At 35.2% G+C, this 20,653-nt stretch overlaps 1 protein-coding gene across 6 annotated transcripts in view; it reads left to right on the top strand.

Moving 5' to 3' along the window:
* Nucleotides 1–20,429, top strand: part of LOC134538483 (gastrula zinc finger protein XlCGF8.2DB-like) — a 219,515-nt gene extending 199,086 nt beyond the window's left edge. For all 6 annotated transcript variants that reach the window (XM_063379832.1, XM_063379835.1, XM_063379834.1 and 3 more), the window contains one exon: nt 18,546–20,429. In XM_063379832.1, coding sequence (XP_063235902.1) covers nt 18,546–20,065 — 1,520 coding nt within the window. In that variant the 3' untranslated portion in view covers nt 20,066–20,429. The remainder of the gene's footprint in view (nt 1–18,545) is intronic.
* Nucleotides 20,430–20,653: the final 224 nt, after the last annotated feature.

The raw sequence follows: 20,653 nt of genomic DNA, 5'->3' as shown, positions 1-20,653 counted from the left end.
ATGACAAAATTAAACAATTTGTCATAAAAAAAACCTTAAAGCATTAAAACAAGATAGAATCCTACTTGGGGTCTTTTTTCAGTATTGGTGTTTTAAAGTGTATCTGTACATATGTGTAATACAGAGAAGGTCTATGATCCAGGGTTCTAGGGTTCGGCACACACTGTAACATGGCACAAATCAAGCGATAATCATCAAATTTTTTGGGTGGATTCTAGCTGCTAAGTTTGGCTTCCAAGTCAGTTTACTGAGTTTCTGGCATTTTTAATTTGCTTAGACTTCAACATTACTGATGATTAGCATTGCAGTAGAGTGTTTCCTGTTATACAGCAGTTTTCATTTCTCTTTTCACATTTAGTGTTCTGTTATAACTATATTGACTTTGGATAATCCGGCTAGGCCGTGGTACCGAATGTGTTGGATTAAGGGGATTGGTGCAGGACAAAAAACAGTCATTCGTCAGAATTTGTTGTAAATGAGCTTAAGTGTTTTATAAATGCTTGTTTATTACTACTGTACGGCCAGCCAGCACGTATATAAGCTAACGGGTGAGATTTGGCAAGTTAGTGGCGAGAGAGCTTCTGTGAGGGGAGGTTGTCGAAGATTGCAGCTCTGAGGCCTGCCATCTAGCGGGAATCTTTCGAAGGTTTTCCACAATATCGCCTTTCTCTCTCTCTCTCTCTCTCTCTCTCTCCAACACGGACACCCAACCAGCTCTTATCTTCGCTTCCCATCTCACCCTATCATTCATTCTCGGATCAGGTAGCCGCCCTTCCCCGCGTAGACTTTCGTGTTACTGAAAAATTTGTCCAAAGCTGAATTTTTTGTACTGTGGTACAGTTTACTATGCTTAATAACATACCGAAAGTTTACCGCTGTAGTCCTTGTGCGTTATCACCGAAAATTTGCATTTAAGTCCTAGGTGACAGCAACTTGCATCAGTCCATTAAAATGCTACCCATTTATACAGTTTTTAATTTTGACTGTCCGTAAACTTACCAAAATAATCTAGAAACTGTAATACACCCATTAATGTTAGAAAAAATTTAAATTTTTAATATTTAAGATATGATATAAAGCGATTAATTCACGACATATATATATTTTTTATCTTTGCCACCCAGATAAAAATACGATTTACACCGATTTGAAGAGCCCAATGCGAAAAAATGTGTAAATAAATGTTTTTAATTATAATTTTAGCTTTAAGATAGTATATTTATAAAGAGTCTAGCATAATTAGTTGCCTCATTAAAGCTGCCCGAGCGTTGCAGTGTACTGCGGCCGTACTGATCTTTCACGGCCGGCGGGCTTTGAAACACGCTGCGTACTGCGACACTCAATAAACTTGGTCTTATTTAGGGATTACTTAAAATATATTTAATGCATATGATAGGGAGTATTCATGTTACATCTATTGAGATATACATATTCTTTTTTTCTTATATGAATGATTTTTGATACAATAAAATTAACAATAAACAATTTCTGCTTGGAACTTGTAAATCAAAATTCTAGAGGACCTCTGGTTTTATATATGTGTGTTCGTATTTTGTTACAAAAATTTTATTATTAAAAATTATTTTAATACCAAAAAATATAATTATTTTTTATTTCTAATACATTAAGTATATTATTTTACATCAGAACTGTGCAAAATTTTAATGTAGCCTATATTATAAAATATATATATTTAATTGTATGAAATTAGTTTACTACATAACAATTGAAGAAAACGATACACCGTAAATGTGCTTATTGAGTTTTGTCACTTTTATAACATAATTCGTATGATAATATTATTTTTTTCCAGAAAATAAATAAAACAGAAGTTGTGTTGTAAAATGTATTGATAGAATTATATATTTAGTATTTTTTTTTTCTAAGTTAATTCATTGGAGTGCTGCGCCTAGCTTACTTCGTTGAATTGCTAGTGGCAAAGAGCGGTGGTGGATGTTTTTGCAAGAGTTTGACCGTATTTTATGACCCCAGCTGTGAGAGGGTGTTCGTCCCAGAAATCCTAACGGTCAAGGAAAATAGCCTTTCTCTGTAGTCACGTACGGGTCTGCTACTCCCGTAATATCGTCAGTTTATCACAACTTTCCGGGAAGTTCTATTGTTGTTATATACATATTTATAATTTAGAAATTAAAGAGTCGATCATACTAATATTTTTACCTAAGCAAATCGCATCCTGGAAGATTTTTATCTACGTTTGCAGCAAAAATCACTTGCAGTTAGGAAACTTTTATTCTTTCAGAGTAAAATTCAGTCTGGAATTACCATACATTAAAAACCTTGGTTTTCTGGAGCAAAAAACGTCCCAGCACGAGCGACTTTAACACTGCAGCACACACACTACGCAGCTTGAAATACATCAGTGGTCAGACTATTGTACCAGAAACTCAAAATATACACATTTAAACCTTACAAAAAAACACAGACAATATTTATGAAGTGATTTTGACGCTACGCTCAACATATTTATGTAACATGTAGTCAAATTTCTATAAAAAAATATTTTTTTCTTACCTTTTATGATTAAAATTACCAATTTAATAATATGACGTTTAAACTTTGAGGTGTTTATCACAATTACCATGTAGGACATTCTTTTACATTACTTTGGTGCCATAATGAGAACCGACTTAAAAAAGTATTAAAGTTATTAAATTTACGAAACATTTTTGTGGATCATTGTAGAAATTATCATTAAGGACTCAACTGCTCATTATTGGTGTGATCACAAGGTTTCATCGGTACACGTTTGACTTGTTACTAAGAAATGTTCATTCTACTACTGTACAAAATTTTACCTTGGGATAATTTTCCATGTATTAAAATTTTTTGTTTCTTAACAGCGAAATTCGTCCCGTACCGAGCCTACTTCGACAACCTCGCAGTAGTATACACTATGCGGCTCGGATCGCTTAAGTGGTCAGACTAATTGTATGAGACACTTAAAAAATATACCAATTTAAAGATGAATAAATATGCAACGACGTTTACTGTAAGCGATTTCCACGTTGGGCTCTTTAAGTTTATGTAAGATGTATTTATATTTCCTTAAAATTGAATGAAAGTTAATTCGTTAACTTTAATGATTTAAAAGGTCTATTTTATAGAAACATGTTTAAACTTTGTGCTTTTTATCACTATCCTCAGATAGGGCAATGTTTCTAGATTATTTTTGGTTCCATACTGACGGTCTACTCCATAAACTGCATTTGCAATATCCATTATTGTGGATCGTTGCAAAAAAGTTGTCATTTTGGACTTAACTGCTCGTTTTTAGTGTGACGCAGGGGCACAACAACTAAATTTCCAAAAGGGGGGGGGGGGGCAATATACCTATTTATGAAGAATCATCTATCCCCCCTATTGAAGCGGGGGGTCCAGGGGTCCTCCCCCGAGAAAATTTGTATTTCAAGGTGGAAAATGGTGCTATTTAAGCAGTTTTATTATCTAAAAATTGATTACACAGCACTTTCTTTGCCCCCGTTTGCCCCCACTTCAAGGTTTCAGAAGGAGGGGGGGGGGTGTGCAAAATTACCGTGCCCCCCCCCCCCCCTGTTGTTGCGCCCCTGGTGTGACGCACAAGGTTTGCGGCAGTACTTAAACTTTTGACGTGTTACTAAGAAATGTTCATTCTACTACTGTACAAATTTTTGGCTTTGGGATAATTTTCCATGTATTAAAAACCTTTGTTTCTTCACAGCGAAATTCGTCCCGACCCGAGCCTACTTCGGCAACCTCGCAGTAGTATACACTACGCGGCTCGGATCGCTTTAGTGGTCAGACACATTGTACCAGGCTCTCAACAAATAAACTAATTTAAAATTTAAGAACTAAATCGTGATCGAAAAATGGCCGCCATGGTGATTTGCGAATTTATGGAGAAATAAAAGCAGTTAAAATCTTATGTAGTTTCCAAGAGACATTATTATTATTACATCACCAATCATCTAAAGTAATAGGTTTACAAAATTTCAACATATTCAGTAACTAGTCAGTTTTTTCAAATGTGTTCGTATTAACAATCTGGACCATATCTAGTCGGTGAGGTCTGCATTGTTTAGTCCAGTTATTTAAGCTTGAATTAGGTAAGAATCTCGGAATTCAAGATACCCAGCTGTAAGTCTGTAAATACTTGTATATTGACACCCTAAAAGTTTTCTCAAAACCTACATATGGTAGGGTGTTCGCAACTATTAAATTTCAAGGTCAAAGGTCACAAAAATCAGTTTTTTGCGCTTTTTTTTTGTAAATATCTCATTTCCTATGGGTTTTTTGCTATTTGTATTTATTATCAATATTGTAGAATACAAAATTCTCTACACATTTTGTTCAAAAGAAGTTTTCATACGGTGAACCGTTTTCGAGATAGAGGGCGGAGAGCGCGCGGTCACAGCATTACTTCAGGTCAACCGGTGCCTCCGGTCGAAAACGCGCCATATATAGTTGATGAACTATCGATAAATCAATCGTTTATAAATATTTGTCAATTTTTATTTACTATTATATTATATTTTATCATTTTCTTCATGCATTAAATCTATATCTATTCAATAATACTGATAAACGTTTCCTAAAATTAAAAACTAATTAAGGGAAAAACTTAAATCATAATATAATTATATTCCCATTTACACTTATGACATTTTAAATAGAAAATAATTAAGTTCATCTTCTTTCAAATCTGTAAATTTTAAAATCCTTCCACTACGTCAAAAATTATACCTGGGAATTATACGGGCCCCTATTATACACTACGGACCTTTCTATTTGTCTCAATGCTCTACCATATCAGAGCGACATTACTTACAAATCTTAATAAACCTGTGCAGCTTTCAAATATTCCACCAACAAGTGCAGCTGCTGATCAACATTTCAAACGTGTATATTAACAAGTTCAAACTTGGTTAGGCTATGATTTGGAACCCCAGGTATGGGTTTGGGCAATGCGAAACGATTTTCTGGAGCCTATCATGACAATTTTACCACCTGCTCCAGAAGATTTGCTAAATACAATTTTCTGCAACTGCAAAAGTGGTTGTGGTTCGCGATGCGGATGGAGGAAAGCGGGCTTGCAATGCTCTTTAGCTTGTGGCCAATGTAATGGGCAAGCTTGTCTCAATGCTCTACCATATCTGAGCGACATTAACGAAGATGGAACCTTTGACCCCGAAATCATGGAAGAACTTGAGACAAATGTCGTTGAAGACGATAATGAAGACCAGTTTGAAATTTACCAGCAGCCGGAAGACGACGATGAGGAGGAAGAAGATGATTAAAATTATAAATTGTAGTTTTTGTACCCTTTATTCCATTTTTTTACTTTTAATAAAAAATAAATGGTTTGAATGATATTTTTTAATAAAAAGATTAATTCATAATTTATTTGTTTGTTTTTTTTCATCATGTAAGAAGTTATTAATATTAATTAGGTTAAAATTCAAATATAATTCCTATATTTTCTTTAACAATTCTGCAATTACATGGGCAGGTAAGTGTTGTTAAATAAATTAATACTGAATAAAAAGTGGATAGGTTAGGAACAAAATGATAAAATATAATATAATAGTTAATAAAAATTGACATATTTATAATCGATTGATTTATCGATCGTTCATCAACTATATATGGCGCGTTTTCGACCGGAGGCACCGGTTGACCTGAAGTAATGCTGTGACCGCGCGCTCTCCGCCCTCTATCTCGAAAACGGTTCACCGTATGAAAAATTTTTCTGAACAAAATTTGTAGAGAATTTTGTATTCTACAATATTGATAATAAATACAAATAGCAAAAAACCCATAGGAAATGAGATATTTACAAAAAAAAGCGCAAAAAACCGATTTTTGTGACCTTTGACCTTGAAATTTAATAGTTGCGTACACCCTACCATATGTAGGTTTTGAGACAACTTTTAGGGTGTCAATATACAAGTATTTAGAGACTTACAGCTGGGTATCTCGAATTCCGAGGTGAACTTACTATAATGACTGGACTATTACAAACTATCTGTATTCTGGTATTTGGATTTTGAAGCTACTTAATGATTCGCTTTCAATGTCTATTAAAATATACCTAATACTAATTTTTACCAACCACTACATCAGTAAATATTTGTGGTTTCCATTCGCTATGAATTCAAGCATGTAACATTTGTACTGCTTCTTCAATCCGGCCACAGTTAAATGGGAGGTTCTGAATCACTGAAAACTCCTCAACAAAATCAACGATGAATCACGGGCATTACAACAAACAGTTGTCACAAGTCAAGTAGCCAATGAGCAGGTGACATTTTTCGAGTCCGTAGAGGATTGTTGAGACTATCCTACAGGTCATTGGCAACGCGCCCTTACGCGCATGGTTAATACCCCGCATGAGTAGAGTGTAAAGGCGTAAGCATGTGACACATCTAGGTCCTCATCTAACCGCGCACACTTAGATTTAACTCAGGATAGGGTGAAAAATGTTTACTAATTTTGCAGTCCTAACAGTCACCAACGAAACGCCAGCAAAATAAATAAATAAGCTCACGAATATTGTTCGTGAATGAAAGTGAAGCTGATACTTTGGAAACGTTACCAGCAGATATTAAATAATGTTTAACTATTATTTACGTTGCTTACTTCTTAAAACTGCATTCATGTAAACTGATTTTGTGTGAGACTATGTTGAGTGTTTTCTGCTACACTTATTTTTCTGAAAAAAGTCTATTGTGGCTTAATAAACTTGTTAACATTGATGCCTGTCATAAAAAAAATTCAAACGTAATTATACGGATACATGTTGAGTATAGTTTATGAATGGTTCACGCATTGCTGGAAAAAAAAACATCTTTACAATTTTACACATCTTTTTGTTGTCGCATCGCGTTGTACATACGCAACTCTGAAAATAAATGTATGGTAAAAAAAGCTATAATAAAATAATCTCTTATCATTCTTTATTCTTTTTTCTAAGCGCTCTAATGGCTTTCGATAGTTTTGTTCTTTTGTGTACTCTGCTTCTTCGGCATTTTATTCCTGAATAAATCTCACGCTTACAACAAAAAACATCTAGGTAAATCACTGTGCTAAATAATAACAGAGAATAACCATTCAATTATACGCCGAGCTAGACCAAACACTTCTCTTATCTACTGAAAATGAATACGTTGACCTTCATATCAGTTTCACGCGAAATCCCGCCTCCCCTTCGTAAACAGCAGACAGCTGTGGCAGGGTGGGAACGGGAGAAAGCACTGGTTGCAACAAGTTGGGGAAACTGTCGCAAGGTGTCACTACTGTCCAGCGCGCTCCATAATTCCTCGTATCCGAGCTTGCACGCTGCTCAAACTTCTACAGCTACGTTTTTACTTTAGGTCCGACTGCAATAAGCTAAAGACTAAAATAAAGTCAATCATTCAGCCGACAGATATGTAGGCGTTTGAATTACAAGTGAAAACGCGAATGTTATTAAATTTGCAAATGAATATCACGCCATTTCGTAGCAGCTCATTTATTATAATTCAAATTGTAAATACGTTAAATTAATAATGATTACAGATAAAATAATGGTCACACTCATATCTCCTGTGTCTGAAAATTTATCTGCGAAAGTTTTACCACTGAATTCATTATAGTTTTTTAATAAAGCTTGATTTTAAAAAAATCCCGGAAATCAGCAATAACTTTATTAAAATAAAAAATAAAAAAAATAAATTTTACACCACAATGGTTCAAATCTTCTCTAGCAGCTGAATCATTAACAAATATATAATTTTTATAATACGATGCTGGTGCACCAATCCCCTTAAGTGCAATTGATTATTTGCCATTTTAGAAGATTATTTGTAAATGACATAAGTAGTGCCCATCAATAAAACTGTGTGTGAAATAAAGTCTTTAATTGGGCTATCCTTTACGAACCGCGTGGTAAATCGTAACATTTTTGGTGTCAGAAGTGGGGAAGCCCTAATTTAAAGAATTTAAGATTAGTTTATAGTGAATTAAAATTTAATTAGATTTTAGAGATTGCAACAAGTGTTATGAACTGTAGTTAGTTTTAAGTGAAGTAGTTTGGAAATTGGTGTTAGTGTTTAGTAGGGGTTTTGGTTAGCTCGTAGAGGAAATTACAGTGCCGTCATAGGACATTAGTGTTAGGTTTGTAGTATATGTGGACAAGAAAGATGGCTGCCGACGAGCATAAGAATTTAATGGCATTCTTGGCCGAAATGAGGAGTCAGCTGGATTAAGTGAGTCATAAAATTGATAAAGGTCAGGAAAAAATTAGGAATAAAATTGATAACAGCCAGGAAGAATTGAATAACAAAATTGATAAAGGTCAGGAAAAAATGAAGAATAAAATTGATAACTGCTAGGAAGAATTGAATAACAAAATTGATAAAGGTCAGGAAAAAATGAAGAATAAAATTGATAACTGCCAGGAAGAATTGAATAACAAAATTGATAGAGGTCAGGAAAAAATGAAGAATAATATTGATAACTGCCAGTAAGAATTGAATAACAAAATTAATAGAGGTCAGGAAAAAATGAAGAATAAAATTGATAACTGCCAGGAAGAATTGAATAAAAAAATTAATAGAGGTCAGGAAAAAATGAAGAATAAAATTGATAACTGCCAGGAAGAATTGAATAACAAAATTGATAGAGATCAGGAAAAAATGAAGAATAAAATTGGTAACTGCCAGGAAGAATTGAATAACAAAATTGATAGAGGTCAGGAAAAATGAAGAATAAAATTGATAACTGCCAGGAAGAATTGAATAACAAAATTGATAGAGGTCAGGAAAAAATGAAGAATAAAATTGATAACAGCCAGGAAGAATTGAATAACAAAATGAATAGAGGTCAGGAAAAAATGAAGAATAAAATTGATAACTGCCAGGAAGAATTGAATAACAAAATTGATAGAGGTAAGGAAAAATGAAGAATAAAATTGATAACTGCCAGGAAAAATTAAATAACAAAATTGATAGAGGTCAGGAAAAAATGAAGAATAAAATTGATAACTTCCAGGAAGAATTGAATAACAAAATTGATAGAGGTAAGGAAAAAATGAAGAATAAAATTGATAACAGCCAGGAAAATGGCTCGGCCGTGCTCGAGCTGCAGCGAGGTGGCGACCGGCCGTAAGGCCTGTGCAAGCAGAGGGAGCACCAACCAGTGTCGTCACAAAGTTATAAAGTATTATTTAGGGTTGAAGTAGCTTGACCGAAACATCGGTGAATTATTTGCCAAGGACACACCTACAACCCAGAAGCTAAGCTACTTCAGACAAAGGCCGTGAAAGCCTGCGAACATTATTGTTTTGGGTTGTTTATGTGTGTAAATGAACACTGCAACAGCTTTAAATTACATGTATATTATGTTGACATTGGTTTGGTTTTGAAAAATCTAATAAAATATTTTTAAATTACATTTTAAAAAAAATCAAAGTATATATGTCATGTATGTACTTTTAAATAAGTTTGGGGGATTCCATTGCATTTCTTTTGTGAACTAGTTATATTGTCATTTCCTGCATTCCTTAATAATGAATATAAACATGTTGTGTTTGTTTTTGTTCGTGGAAACTTCATAAAAATTATAATACAGTAAGCCTTTGATTAATGAACAGGTTACGTTCTCTGATATTGTACGTTAAACAAAATGTTGGTTTATTAAATAATGTTTCAATGTAAAGAAAAATATTAATGTAATTCGCTACGTTCCCAGATTTTACAAAAAAGTGTAACCTGCCTTAACAGCCGGATCGTGCCATACCGGGAGGCATGGCCTTATGTTGCATCACAGCACAGTCAAAAAATCAGAAATATAAGAGCTTGGATAAAGCAAAGGGGAGAGAGAGAAAACTCGAGAAAAGGTTGATTTACACACACCAGTGACATGACAGTGCTGTGCTCAGTGATTTCTATTCACAATGGACAGTGCTACGTCTGTAGTCCAGCATCTACAATCGTAAATATCCACTAGTTGCAGGGCCGTAAAAAAATTAATTCTCGTCCGCAGTTATCCGGCGGTCACGGTACCATGACGGAAACAGCACTGTTCGCAGCCGCACCTACACACACGCCGAGCAACCCTTCAAATTCCTAGAAGAAAATTCAACCTCCACAGTGGATTCACAGGTTGGCCATGGCACTGTCACAACACCGGTGTGTGTAAATCATGCCTGAGGTGAGAAAGATGGCTCATGAAAAGTGGCTGTTTCCCCTCACATGTGTTTTGTGATGGGGGTGAATTGCAGAAAACCTGTAACTAGAGGCAGATTTATTATGTTCTGTTTTTGTCCATACAGCTATGTAGAGTTAAACACGTACATAATTATATTTCATGAACACAGCGAACTATAAGAACTTAATTTTATGGGTAAACACACCACAAACGCACAGTGTTAGTTCAACACAGGACATATGGTTGGCTACAAAACTGTTTGAAATAGATTGGTTCATATACGTCTGGCTAGTCTGTGAACGATTTGCAGAGATTCCCTAGTCATAACAGGACGCATGGACTTGGATGGGGTGACTTGGTTGTCAATTTTCTTTGCCACGTGCCCTGTTTTTATTAGCGCCGTTTTACCCTCCTTTTAAAAGAGTCGTGTCATTATTTGAAAACCATTATGCATGTATGCAGCTTTATTAACGTGTTTAAGCATTTATTCCTCCTGTGCTCATTTATCATCTGATCAACGTTCCCCATAATTTAGCCCCTTAACTAATTTTTTTCTAATGACCATGAAGACTACGAGTAATTAAGCCCAATCCATTATTTCTATTCAGGTACTCGTGTAGTTTAATAAGGTATCTTGTCACAAATTCATAAAGTGTTGGCACCATTAAGAGAACTGTTGCTGACTACAGTTTTTTACAACGTAAATTTTTATTATGTTTCATTGCTTTCTTCATTGGTACGAGACGAGCAGTAAGCTGGCTGTTCCTACCTCGGGAAACCCTACTGCGACCCTGGTAGTGCCCAACTCTCCCCCTCCCCTTTCTTCTCTCCAGAATCAACCATAGCTCTGTTTCAACAGAGGAGGGAACATCTGGTATATTCTGCACATCATAGGAGCAGCATCGGATTTTGTGGCATATGAAGAACAACATTGTTCTCGCAACTTCGAGTGTAAAGTTCGGGATTTTGATGACACGACACTTCAGAGATGTACGAGACCTTTCCATGTGGAAACTTGGCAGGTATTTAATATGGAGGCCAACCTGTGGCGAGCAGTATGAGAGTAACCGAGGCTGGTGGCGACACCGGTGGATCCTCGGAGGGACCCGTTAGAGGGCGAGTGACCCCTTTGGTGAGCGCAAGTTAAAGACTGCAACGAGCTGGGGTATCGGAGCTCGATTCATCTGGACGTTGTTGTGTGTGCAGCGGACAAGGGTCAGTGCAAGGCAGGGTGTTGGGACGTAAGGTGCGCTGTAAGGGACAATCGGTGGAGAGACCCTCTTGTCGAGTGGAGCTCCAGTGGACAGAGTAAATTGTAGACTCAGTGCAAGAGTGATTAATGTTTGGACAGATGGTTAAATTAATAATGTTTGCAGGCTTTCATGGCCATTGTCTGAAGTAGCTTGGCTTCTGAGTTGTAGCCGTGTAATTGGTAAATAATTCACTGACGTTTCGGTCTACATTGGGGTCGCCATCATCAGGGAGCAGTTACCTACATGATGATGGCGACTGCAATGTAGACCGAAACATCGGTGAATTATTTGCCAAGGACAGGGCTATAACCCATAAGCCAAGCTACTTCAGATAGTTATATTTTTATAATTTAACTAAGTGAAAATCATTGTTCATAAGTAAAACTCTTATTTAATTAACTGTGCTATCGTTTACAAACCTCCCTCTCATAAGAACGTATTATCTTAAGCACTGTTATCGTAGATTAGCCGTGGCTATTCTGCCTCTTATAGAGTTAATTATTTGGCGGTGCCTGCATTCCACTTAGACAGTAAATGCTAATATACATAAAAACATAAAATTATATACTTTCTGTAGCATTTCATACTATAGTTACAATTGTACAACCTTTTTATTTTTTTTTTATAAATATTTAATTTATTTAGTGTACGTGGAAAGCAGTGACTCGCCGTACATAATGGAAGAAGGAACTAAGGAAGATAAGGACTCTGAACCAGTTTGTTTGGGGGGAAAATCTCAAGGCGTAAAGCAAACATTGTGCCCTAGTGAGTTAGATATTAATACCAATGAAACACAAAATTTTAGGACACCCTTCTCATGTTCACAGTGTTCTGCTAAGTTTATTGTAAAAAAAAATTTAATTGTACACCTCAGAACACACACTGGTGACAGGCCATTCTCATGTTTACAATGTTCTGCTGCTTACACTCAAAAAAATAATTTGAATGCACATCTCAGAGCACACACAGGTGAGAAGCCTTTCTCATGTTCATTTTGTTCAGCTAAGTTTAGTAACAATGGTTATGTTAAGGTATATATGAGATCACATACTGGTGAGAAGCCATTTTCATGTTCACAATGTTCTGCTGCTTACACTCAAAAAAATAATTTGAATGCGCACCTCAGAACACACACAGGTGAGAAGCCATTCACATGTTCATATTATTCAGATAAATTTAGTAGCAATTGTTATCTTAAGGTACATATGAGATTACACACTGGTGAGAAACCATTCTCATGTTCACAATGTTCTGCTGCGTTCAGTCAAAAGAATAATTTGAATGCTCACCTCAGAACACACAGTGTTGAGAAGCGATTCTCATGTTCACAATGTTCTAAAGCATTCACTCAGAAAAATAATTGATAATACACCTCAAAAAACACACAGATGAGAAGCCAGTGTAATGTTAATTTTGTTTAGCTAAGTTTATTAGGTACACATAATATCACACACGGGAGTAAAGCAATTTTCATGTTTGTGTTGTTTTTCTAAATTTACAGAAAAAAAAGCCATTTGTTTTGTACTCCTTAGAACACATACTGGTGTGAAGTTAATCTCATGTTTAATGTGTTTTGCTAACTAGTTACAAAGAGTTCACTTGGGAGACATAAAAATATACAGCAGTCATTAATTCACTTTTTTTTTTTGGGTGACGAAATAAGTAAATATGTTGTAGACGTGTCAAACTGTAAACGTAAGAAAACAATTCTCTGTTACAGAAAGTAAAATGACATCATATACATGGTGCTCACACATTACAGATGCATTTAACACAACAGATAGCTTACAGAGCTTTTTGAACAACTACAAATACTTCATGACAATAATTTTTGCTATAACGATTTTTATCTAACATGTTTATTTGGCTCTGCTGCATTGAGTACCTACAATTCAATTAGTTTGCACACAGAGAAAACAGGTGATAAGCATTTATCAAGTTTATTTTGTTCCGGTCATTATTATGAAAGGAGTTTGCTTAACTATCATATATAAAGAAAACAGGGTGAAAAGCTATATTCATGTTACATTTGCCATGCTGGTTTCAGTGATAAGTTATTCTAAAAGTATATCAGAACACATGCGAATGAATAGCTTTTCTCATGTTCACATTGTCTTGATAAGTAGACTATAAAGTGTAACATGATATACACCTCTGAACACTCACAGGTCAAAAACCATTCTCAAGCATATTTTTATATGAAATTCAGTCAAATGAGTTATTTGATGATACATTGATTCATCAAAATACAAGTGAGAACACAAACTGTTATGTCGCAAATTAAAGTCATTTTACAATTGGAAACTAGCATTGGGGAGAAGGCTCATAGAGTTAATAATTTCCTGATCTTTCACTTGTGTTGTTTTAATTATTTACTTGTATCATATTTAACTGTACCGAAGAGAATTCTTTTTTAAGCAGGGTTCTTTCTAGAGATATGTCGAGCTTGCTGTCCACTTTGTTTTCAATCTGCACAATGAAAAATTCAGTATCACTCAACGTAGAGCATATGTTGACAGGAAGAAGAAGAAAAGAAAATATTTGAACGGGTTGAATCGTATCATAGTTTCTGTAACTATTTAACTTGAACATGTTCATCTTAAAAAGACAAATAAGGCAGGGTACAAATTTTTTACTTAATGCAATGCTGCTTACAGCATACAGTATGTGTAAATTTTGGTTATGTTACCATTTTTTGCAGCATATTGAGTTGTTTTTGTACATTATAAAAAAAACTTTGTGTATTTCATAAATGATTTATAAACTTATTTTGAACAAGATCACACATATTTATTTTGTAATAATTTTCAATTTTAAGACATTAGTATACCATGAATTACTATTAATTTCATTTTTAATGATTTGCATTATTTTTAAATCTATTTAAGTACTGGTGATTAAAACTTTTGTGGTTGGATCACAATTATCATGTCTGTAGTTACTTGCAGTCAAGGATAATTGCAAGCCAGTAAAAAAGCCAATTCCATGAATTACTCTGAAAATTCCAGAACAGGATACCATTTATGTCATTAATTACCAAGGATCTATGCATCTCAAAACTAATTTAGGAATTCAACTTTTTTCAATGTTGTCGTTAAAATAATTTCCAAGGGGAGAACATTGTTTATTAAAGAGTGTTTTAAACTATAATTTGTGAATAGTTTACAAATTTTCTAATTGCAACATTTTTTTGTGCTTTTTCAAAATTCTGTGGTTAATTCCGCCCCTCCCCCTTTCCCACATCGAAAGAGATGCATCTTCTCTTCACCTGGTTATGGCCTTGTTAAGTATCCTTGATTTTTTTATTATTGAATTGCCAAACAGATTTTTAAACATTTATTTATAGGTAATACTGTAATCTTTAGTACTAGTACATTTAGAATTAGTAAAAAGTAATATATTGACATCGTAAAAAAACCTTAAAGCATTGAAACAAGTTGACCAGTATTAGTGTCTTAAAGTGCAGCTGTTTAAGGTAAATAAAATTGTTGTACTGCATGAATACTATTTGCGGTAGCTGGCTATGCTGATATTGCTTATGTATTCAGCTCCTGAAAGTTCTTTTGGAAATTAAGTTAAATAGACAACAAAAGTTTTTGCAAGTATTTGCAATGCATGTTCATCAGATGTCAAGTGTACTTAAGAACAAAATTTTATTTGGAAATAGGCTGCATTGAAACGATTAATTAAACTATAAAATAATGGACAAATTGTTTTTTTTTTTTCCAAACTACCTATTGCGATGAAAAAAATTGTTCCTTTATTATATGTTGAGGTATTGAAAAAGTGTTAAGTCACTGCCTATAAAATATTTATCTGGTACCCTTATAGAATTCCTGCAAATATGTCCAAATTATGTAAGAGGTTGTTGTTACACATTATTATGTGTGTGATGAATACCTCCATGATATTTCACTCAGTTACTGTATCATATATAAAACTTGTGGCAGCCATGTAGTCTTGTGGACCGCTAGCTTGTTTTAAGAACCACTCAGCTCTATAACTGTACAGGATAGAACACTGTTGTGTGATTTGCTGTCAGCCATGTTGGCTGTGAAATGTAAAGTGAATAAGAGATCTGTGAAGTGTAATTTGTATAGGCATTGAAAAGTATGTATAAATTTATGAGTTTTTTTGCATGCAATAGTAAATATGTGATGCAAAACTGTTTGTCCTAAATGAAAGAATTTTTCTGATTGTAATATGTGTGACTACATTAATAAGTTGGTCAAAAAAATGAATTTATTTTTACATTTTATCATCCTGAGTATGCTTGTATTCTTGACATGTTAATTATAACTCAGAAATGGAAAGAGTGAATTAGTAATTGACATCTAATATGGCCCTTTATTTCTCAGAAATCTATTTTTTTATGATAATTTTTTTTATTTTTTGAAATTAGTTTTTTTTTATAAAATACTATTATTAATCACACTAAGAAATCATACTTAAAAGAATGTTTGAATTAAATTATTCGTAGTAAGTGTGAATATGTAATAATTAATAATTTTTTGTTGTTTGAGAAACTGTGTTAGTTCGCCATTCCCACTTGGCCACCTGCCTGTGTAATACAGCAGAGGTCTGTGACACAGGATTCTAGGGCACGGCACATTCTGTAGCACGGCACAAACCGAGACGCTGGTGGGTTCCCACTGTCGAGCGTGGCACACGTCACTTTACTGCGCTGCCGGCGGTTTTAACAACAGTGTTCATCATTACTGCTGGTTTCCATTCCAGTACAGTGTTTCCTGTTTCATAGCGGGTTGTATTTTACATTTCTCATTTGGTGTTCCTGTTAAAACTATATTGACTTAAAATAGTTCATCTTGGCCGTGATCCTGATGGGCTGGAGTAAAGACCCATCTCTGTACTTCATTTTGACCCCTTTTTAATAGTATACAGATATCTGGGATTTCCCAATCAGATATTCCCACGGCTTGGGCTAATTTCTCTCTCTCTCTCTCTCTCTCTCTCTCTCTCTCTCTCTCTCTCTCTCTCTCTCTCTCTCATACCGGATGTGATTAACTATCGTCTTTCGGCGTCACTGTGTCGCCGCACGTCTGTATTTCCTTCTACCCAATACTCACTGTCTAAAGCCATTATAGAATACATACATTTAGTTATTAATGAAGAATATTTAACTGCAATATACTTATACAAATAATAACCAAGCCAGCAAAATGAAAGCCAATAAAATTGTAGTAAAGAGGCTTTTCTAATTAATATACTTAAATATTAATTACAAGAATATTACCAATATTAAAATAAATTACAAATACAAAAGTAGATCGTGATGGCCTTGAACTTACCTTATCAGCTGATCCCTTCTGAATGACCAAATATAATATTTATTCTTTTATGAAATACTTATCAAAAGTGTGGGAGGGCAGGGTTTTGCAACATTACAATATATAATCTATGATTAAAACAAAGTGTTTTTTTCTTCTTTATATATTGATCAGTTTTTGTTTTTGTATTGTCTATTTGTGTGTCCTTTTGTTTGGATTTCATGTTTTTCTATCTGTGAGTTTTTTTTTCGTATGTAGTTTTGTTGTTCTTGCCATAGGCAGGCATGTTACAACTAAACTATTTCAATCTGTTAAATCTATATGTATGAATAAGATTTAGTAGTATTCAAATCAGACTGCCATTTTACTTATGGATGCAAATTTGTTGCATATTATTGTTACGAATAAAAAAAAAAAGTTTAAAAAGATATTCCTATTATAAACCTTCTCTGTATTTGCTTCATTAATATTTATATGAATGTCTGTCAATGAAGTAATTGAAACCTTAATAATCAAAGAAATTCACAAGTCTCTTGTGGTCCGTGTCAGCTCACTACCGTGCACACACTGTCCGTCACTACTCACGTTCACCGCAACACTTTCTTTCTTGGGTTCCTCTAAGCTGCTCGCTGATGTTGTCTGATATCGCTTCGTCGAACTCGCTTGTACCACTGCCATACCACCCTTTGCTCACATTTTCCTCACACACCTCTCGCATCTCCTCTCGTAATTTGAACTCATCAGCCAGGGCCTTGCGTACCCTCCGCGAAGGCAGGCCGATTGATCTGGGTACATACCAGCATCATGCAAAAGGGCAGTGGCCAACACCCTTCCCTCACACCAGGCCGGGCCAGATGGTGACACTAATGCTTACAAGGGGCAGGGGTCGATAAGTAGTTCCACAGCCCTGACTAGAAAGGGAGGGGCTGTGGTCTTAAGAAATTCCCAGGTTCTGCATCAAGTAAGCTGCCTCACTGCACCGTAACATTGTAAACTAAACCAAGCTAACTACTGAAATAGCAATAATGATAGTCAATTTAACAGTAACTCCTTTCACATGTAGTTTATTGTACTAAGGTAATCAACAACTCAAGATGATGCCAAAAATGAATATCAGAGTTTTCAACTGATGAAGCCACACTTCGTAGGGCTACAAGACCTTTCAGTGTTGGCACTCTGCAGGTATTTAAGACGGACGACGACTTGCAGCGAGTAGTGTGAGAGTGACAGAGGCTTGTGGCGACACCAGCATATTCTCAGTGTCCTGTGAGATCAGTGAAGTGCAGAGGTTGGGTGACCCCTGTGGTGAGCGAAAGCGGACGCAAAGCGACAAGCTTCGTGTGCAAAGATTGGTGCATCGGCTACCGAAACATTCTGGTGTTGTTGAATGAGTGAGTAGTTGCGAGGCAGTGTGTTAGGACAGAGGTGTGCAGTAAGAGACAAGTAGTGGAGTTAGCCTCTGTCGAGCCAAGCTCCAGTGTAGAGAGTAATTTTAGGATCCAATGTAGGTGTTAAAAATTTGTGGACAGAAAGTTTAATTGTTATAATTTAACTAATAATGTAAAAATTTGTTTTAAATAAAATTCTAGTTTGTTACTTGGTTTACCTTTCGACCTTCACAACAATATATTATCTAAAACACTGATGTCGCTTTGGCTACTCTCCATCAAAGGATGGTTTATTATTTGGACAGTAACTGCATTTTACTCACTCATTGAATGCTTGTATACAGTTAAAAATAAATTAATATAATTTCCAGCATTCTTTGCTTTAATTACAAATGTTCAACCTTCTAATATTTTTTTACAATTTTTTTTAGTGTGCGTGGAAAGCAGTGACTTGCCGTACGCAATGGAAGAAAGAACTAAGATTGAAAAGGACTTGGAACCTGTTCAGTTGGGGGAAAAAACTGAAGGACTGAAGAAAACATTGAATCAAAATATGTGCTCCAGTGAGTTAGATAGTTATACCAATGAAACACAACCTTTTAGGAAATCATTCTCATGTTCACAGTGTTCTGCTCAGTTTAATGTAGAGTATCATTTGATTGTACACCTTAGAACACACACTGGTGAAAAGCCATTCTCATGTCCATTTTGTTCAGTTAAGCTTAGTACTAATAGTTATCTTATGGTACATATGAGATCACATACAGGTGAGAAGCCATTCTCATGTTCACAATGTTCCAAAGCATTCACTCAGAAAAAGAATTTGAATGCACACCTTATAACACACACAGGTGAGAAGCCATTCTCATGTTCATTTTGCTCAGCTAACTTTAACAATAGTGCCAATCTTAAGGTACATATGAGATCACACACTGGTGAAAAGCCATTTTCATGTTCACAATGTTCTATTGCGTACACTCATAAGAATACTTTGAATGCACATCTCAGAACACACACAGGTGAGAAGCCATTCTCATGTTCACAATGTTCTGCTGCTTACACTCAAAAGAATAATTTGAATGCACACCTCAGAACACACACAGGTGAGAAGCCATTCTCATGTTCATTTTGCTCAGCTAAGTTTAACAATAATGCCAATCTTAAGGTACATATGAGATCACACACTGGTGAAAAGCCATTCTCATGTTCACAATGTTCTGCTGCGTTCACTCAAAAGAATAATTTGAATGCACACCTCAGAACACACACAGGTGAGAAGCCATTCTCATGTTCATTATGTTCTTCAAAATTTTCAAAAAAGGACCATTTGATTGTACACCTTAGAACACACTCTAGTGAAATGCCTTTCTCATGTCCAATTTGTTCAGTAAATTTTAGTAGTAATGGTTACCTGAAGATACATATGAAGTCACATACTAGTGAGAGGCCATTCTCATGTTCACAATGTTCTGCTGCATTCTTTCAAAAGTGGCATTTGATTGCACACCTCAGAACACACACAGGTGAGAAGCCATTCTCATGTTCATTTTGCTCAGCTAAGTTTAACAATAATGCCAATCTTAAGGTACATATGAGATCACACACTGGTGAAAAGCCATTCTCATGTTCACAATGTTCTGCTGCATTCATTCAAAAGAGTCATTTGATTACACACCTCAGAAAACACACTGGTGGGAGGCCATTCTCATGTTCAATTTGTTTAGCCATGTTTAGTGGAAAGAATTCACTTAATAATCATATAAAAACACATTATGGTAGAAAACCATTTTCATGTTCCTTCTGTTCTGCTTATTTCATTACAAAGAATTCACTTAGTAGACACATGAGTTCACACACTGGTGTAAATTCATTCTCGTGTTCACAATGTTCTGCTGCTTACACTCAAAAGAATAGTTTGATTTCACATCTCAGAACACACACAGGTGAATAACCATCCTTAAGTTCCTTATGTAGTGCTAATTTCTATACTGCACCTATCCCTCACTTAGCATGACTAATTCGTTCCAAAAAATGCTCATGGTATTTGAAGTCGCGTTTGCTGAAGCATTAGTTTGCATAAATAGCAAGGCTAATTTATGTAATGTGTTCCAAAGTTGTGTGGGCAATTATTCTTTACGTAATATAAATGCGTAGAATAACACTCAGCTATAAATATGTCACACCATTTATCTTTATATGCCTCCCATCGCAATTTGTATGACAAATACGACACCGGGTAACGGGAGATATGTGGTTGTGTACTTTATCGTCAGTCGGCTGGCTGACTTGCCCGCCCGGGCATGACCGTCAACTCACGTCACATACCTTTCCAAATTATCCTTTACTGACAATGAAACAGATATTACTGATGAAGACCAAGAGATAGATACGCCCCTACATAGACTCAAAAGATCAGTTATGAACGAACCTCCTGATTCAGATACAGAGGATGAATTTAATATTAAGGAACTGAACAATTTCTTTAAAGAACTAAAACCTAAAAAAGCACATGGCATAGATGACATAACTGTGGAAATTT

Source organism: Bacillus rossius, chromosome 13 (assembly GCF_032445375.1).
Source record: "Bacillus rossius redtenbacheri isolate Brsri chromosome 13, Brsri_v3, whole genome shotgun sequence".
In the NCBI taxonomy this organism is placed as follows: domain Eukaryota; kingdom Metazoa; phylum Arthropoda; class Insecta; order Phasmatodea; family Bacillidae; genus Bacillus; species Bacillus rossius.
The sequence above is the reverse complement of the archived record's forward strand: the minus strand, read 5'-3'. Positions and strand labels throughout refer to the sequence as shown.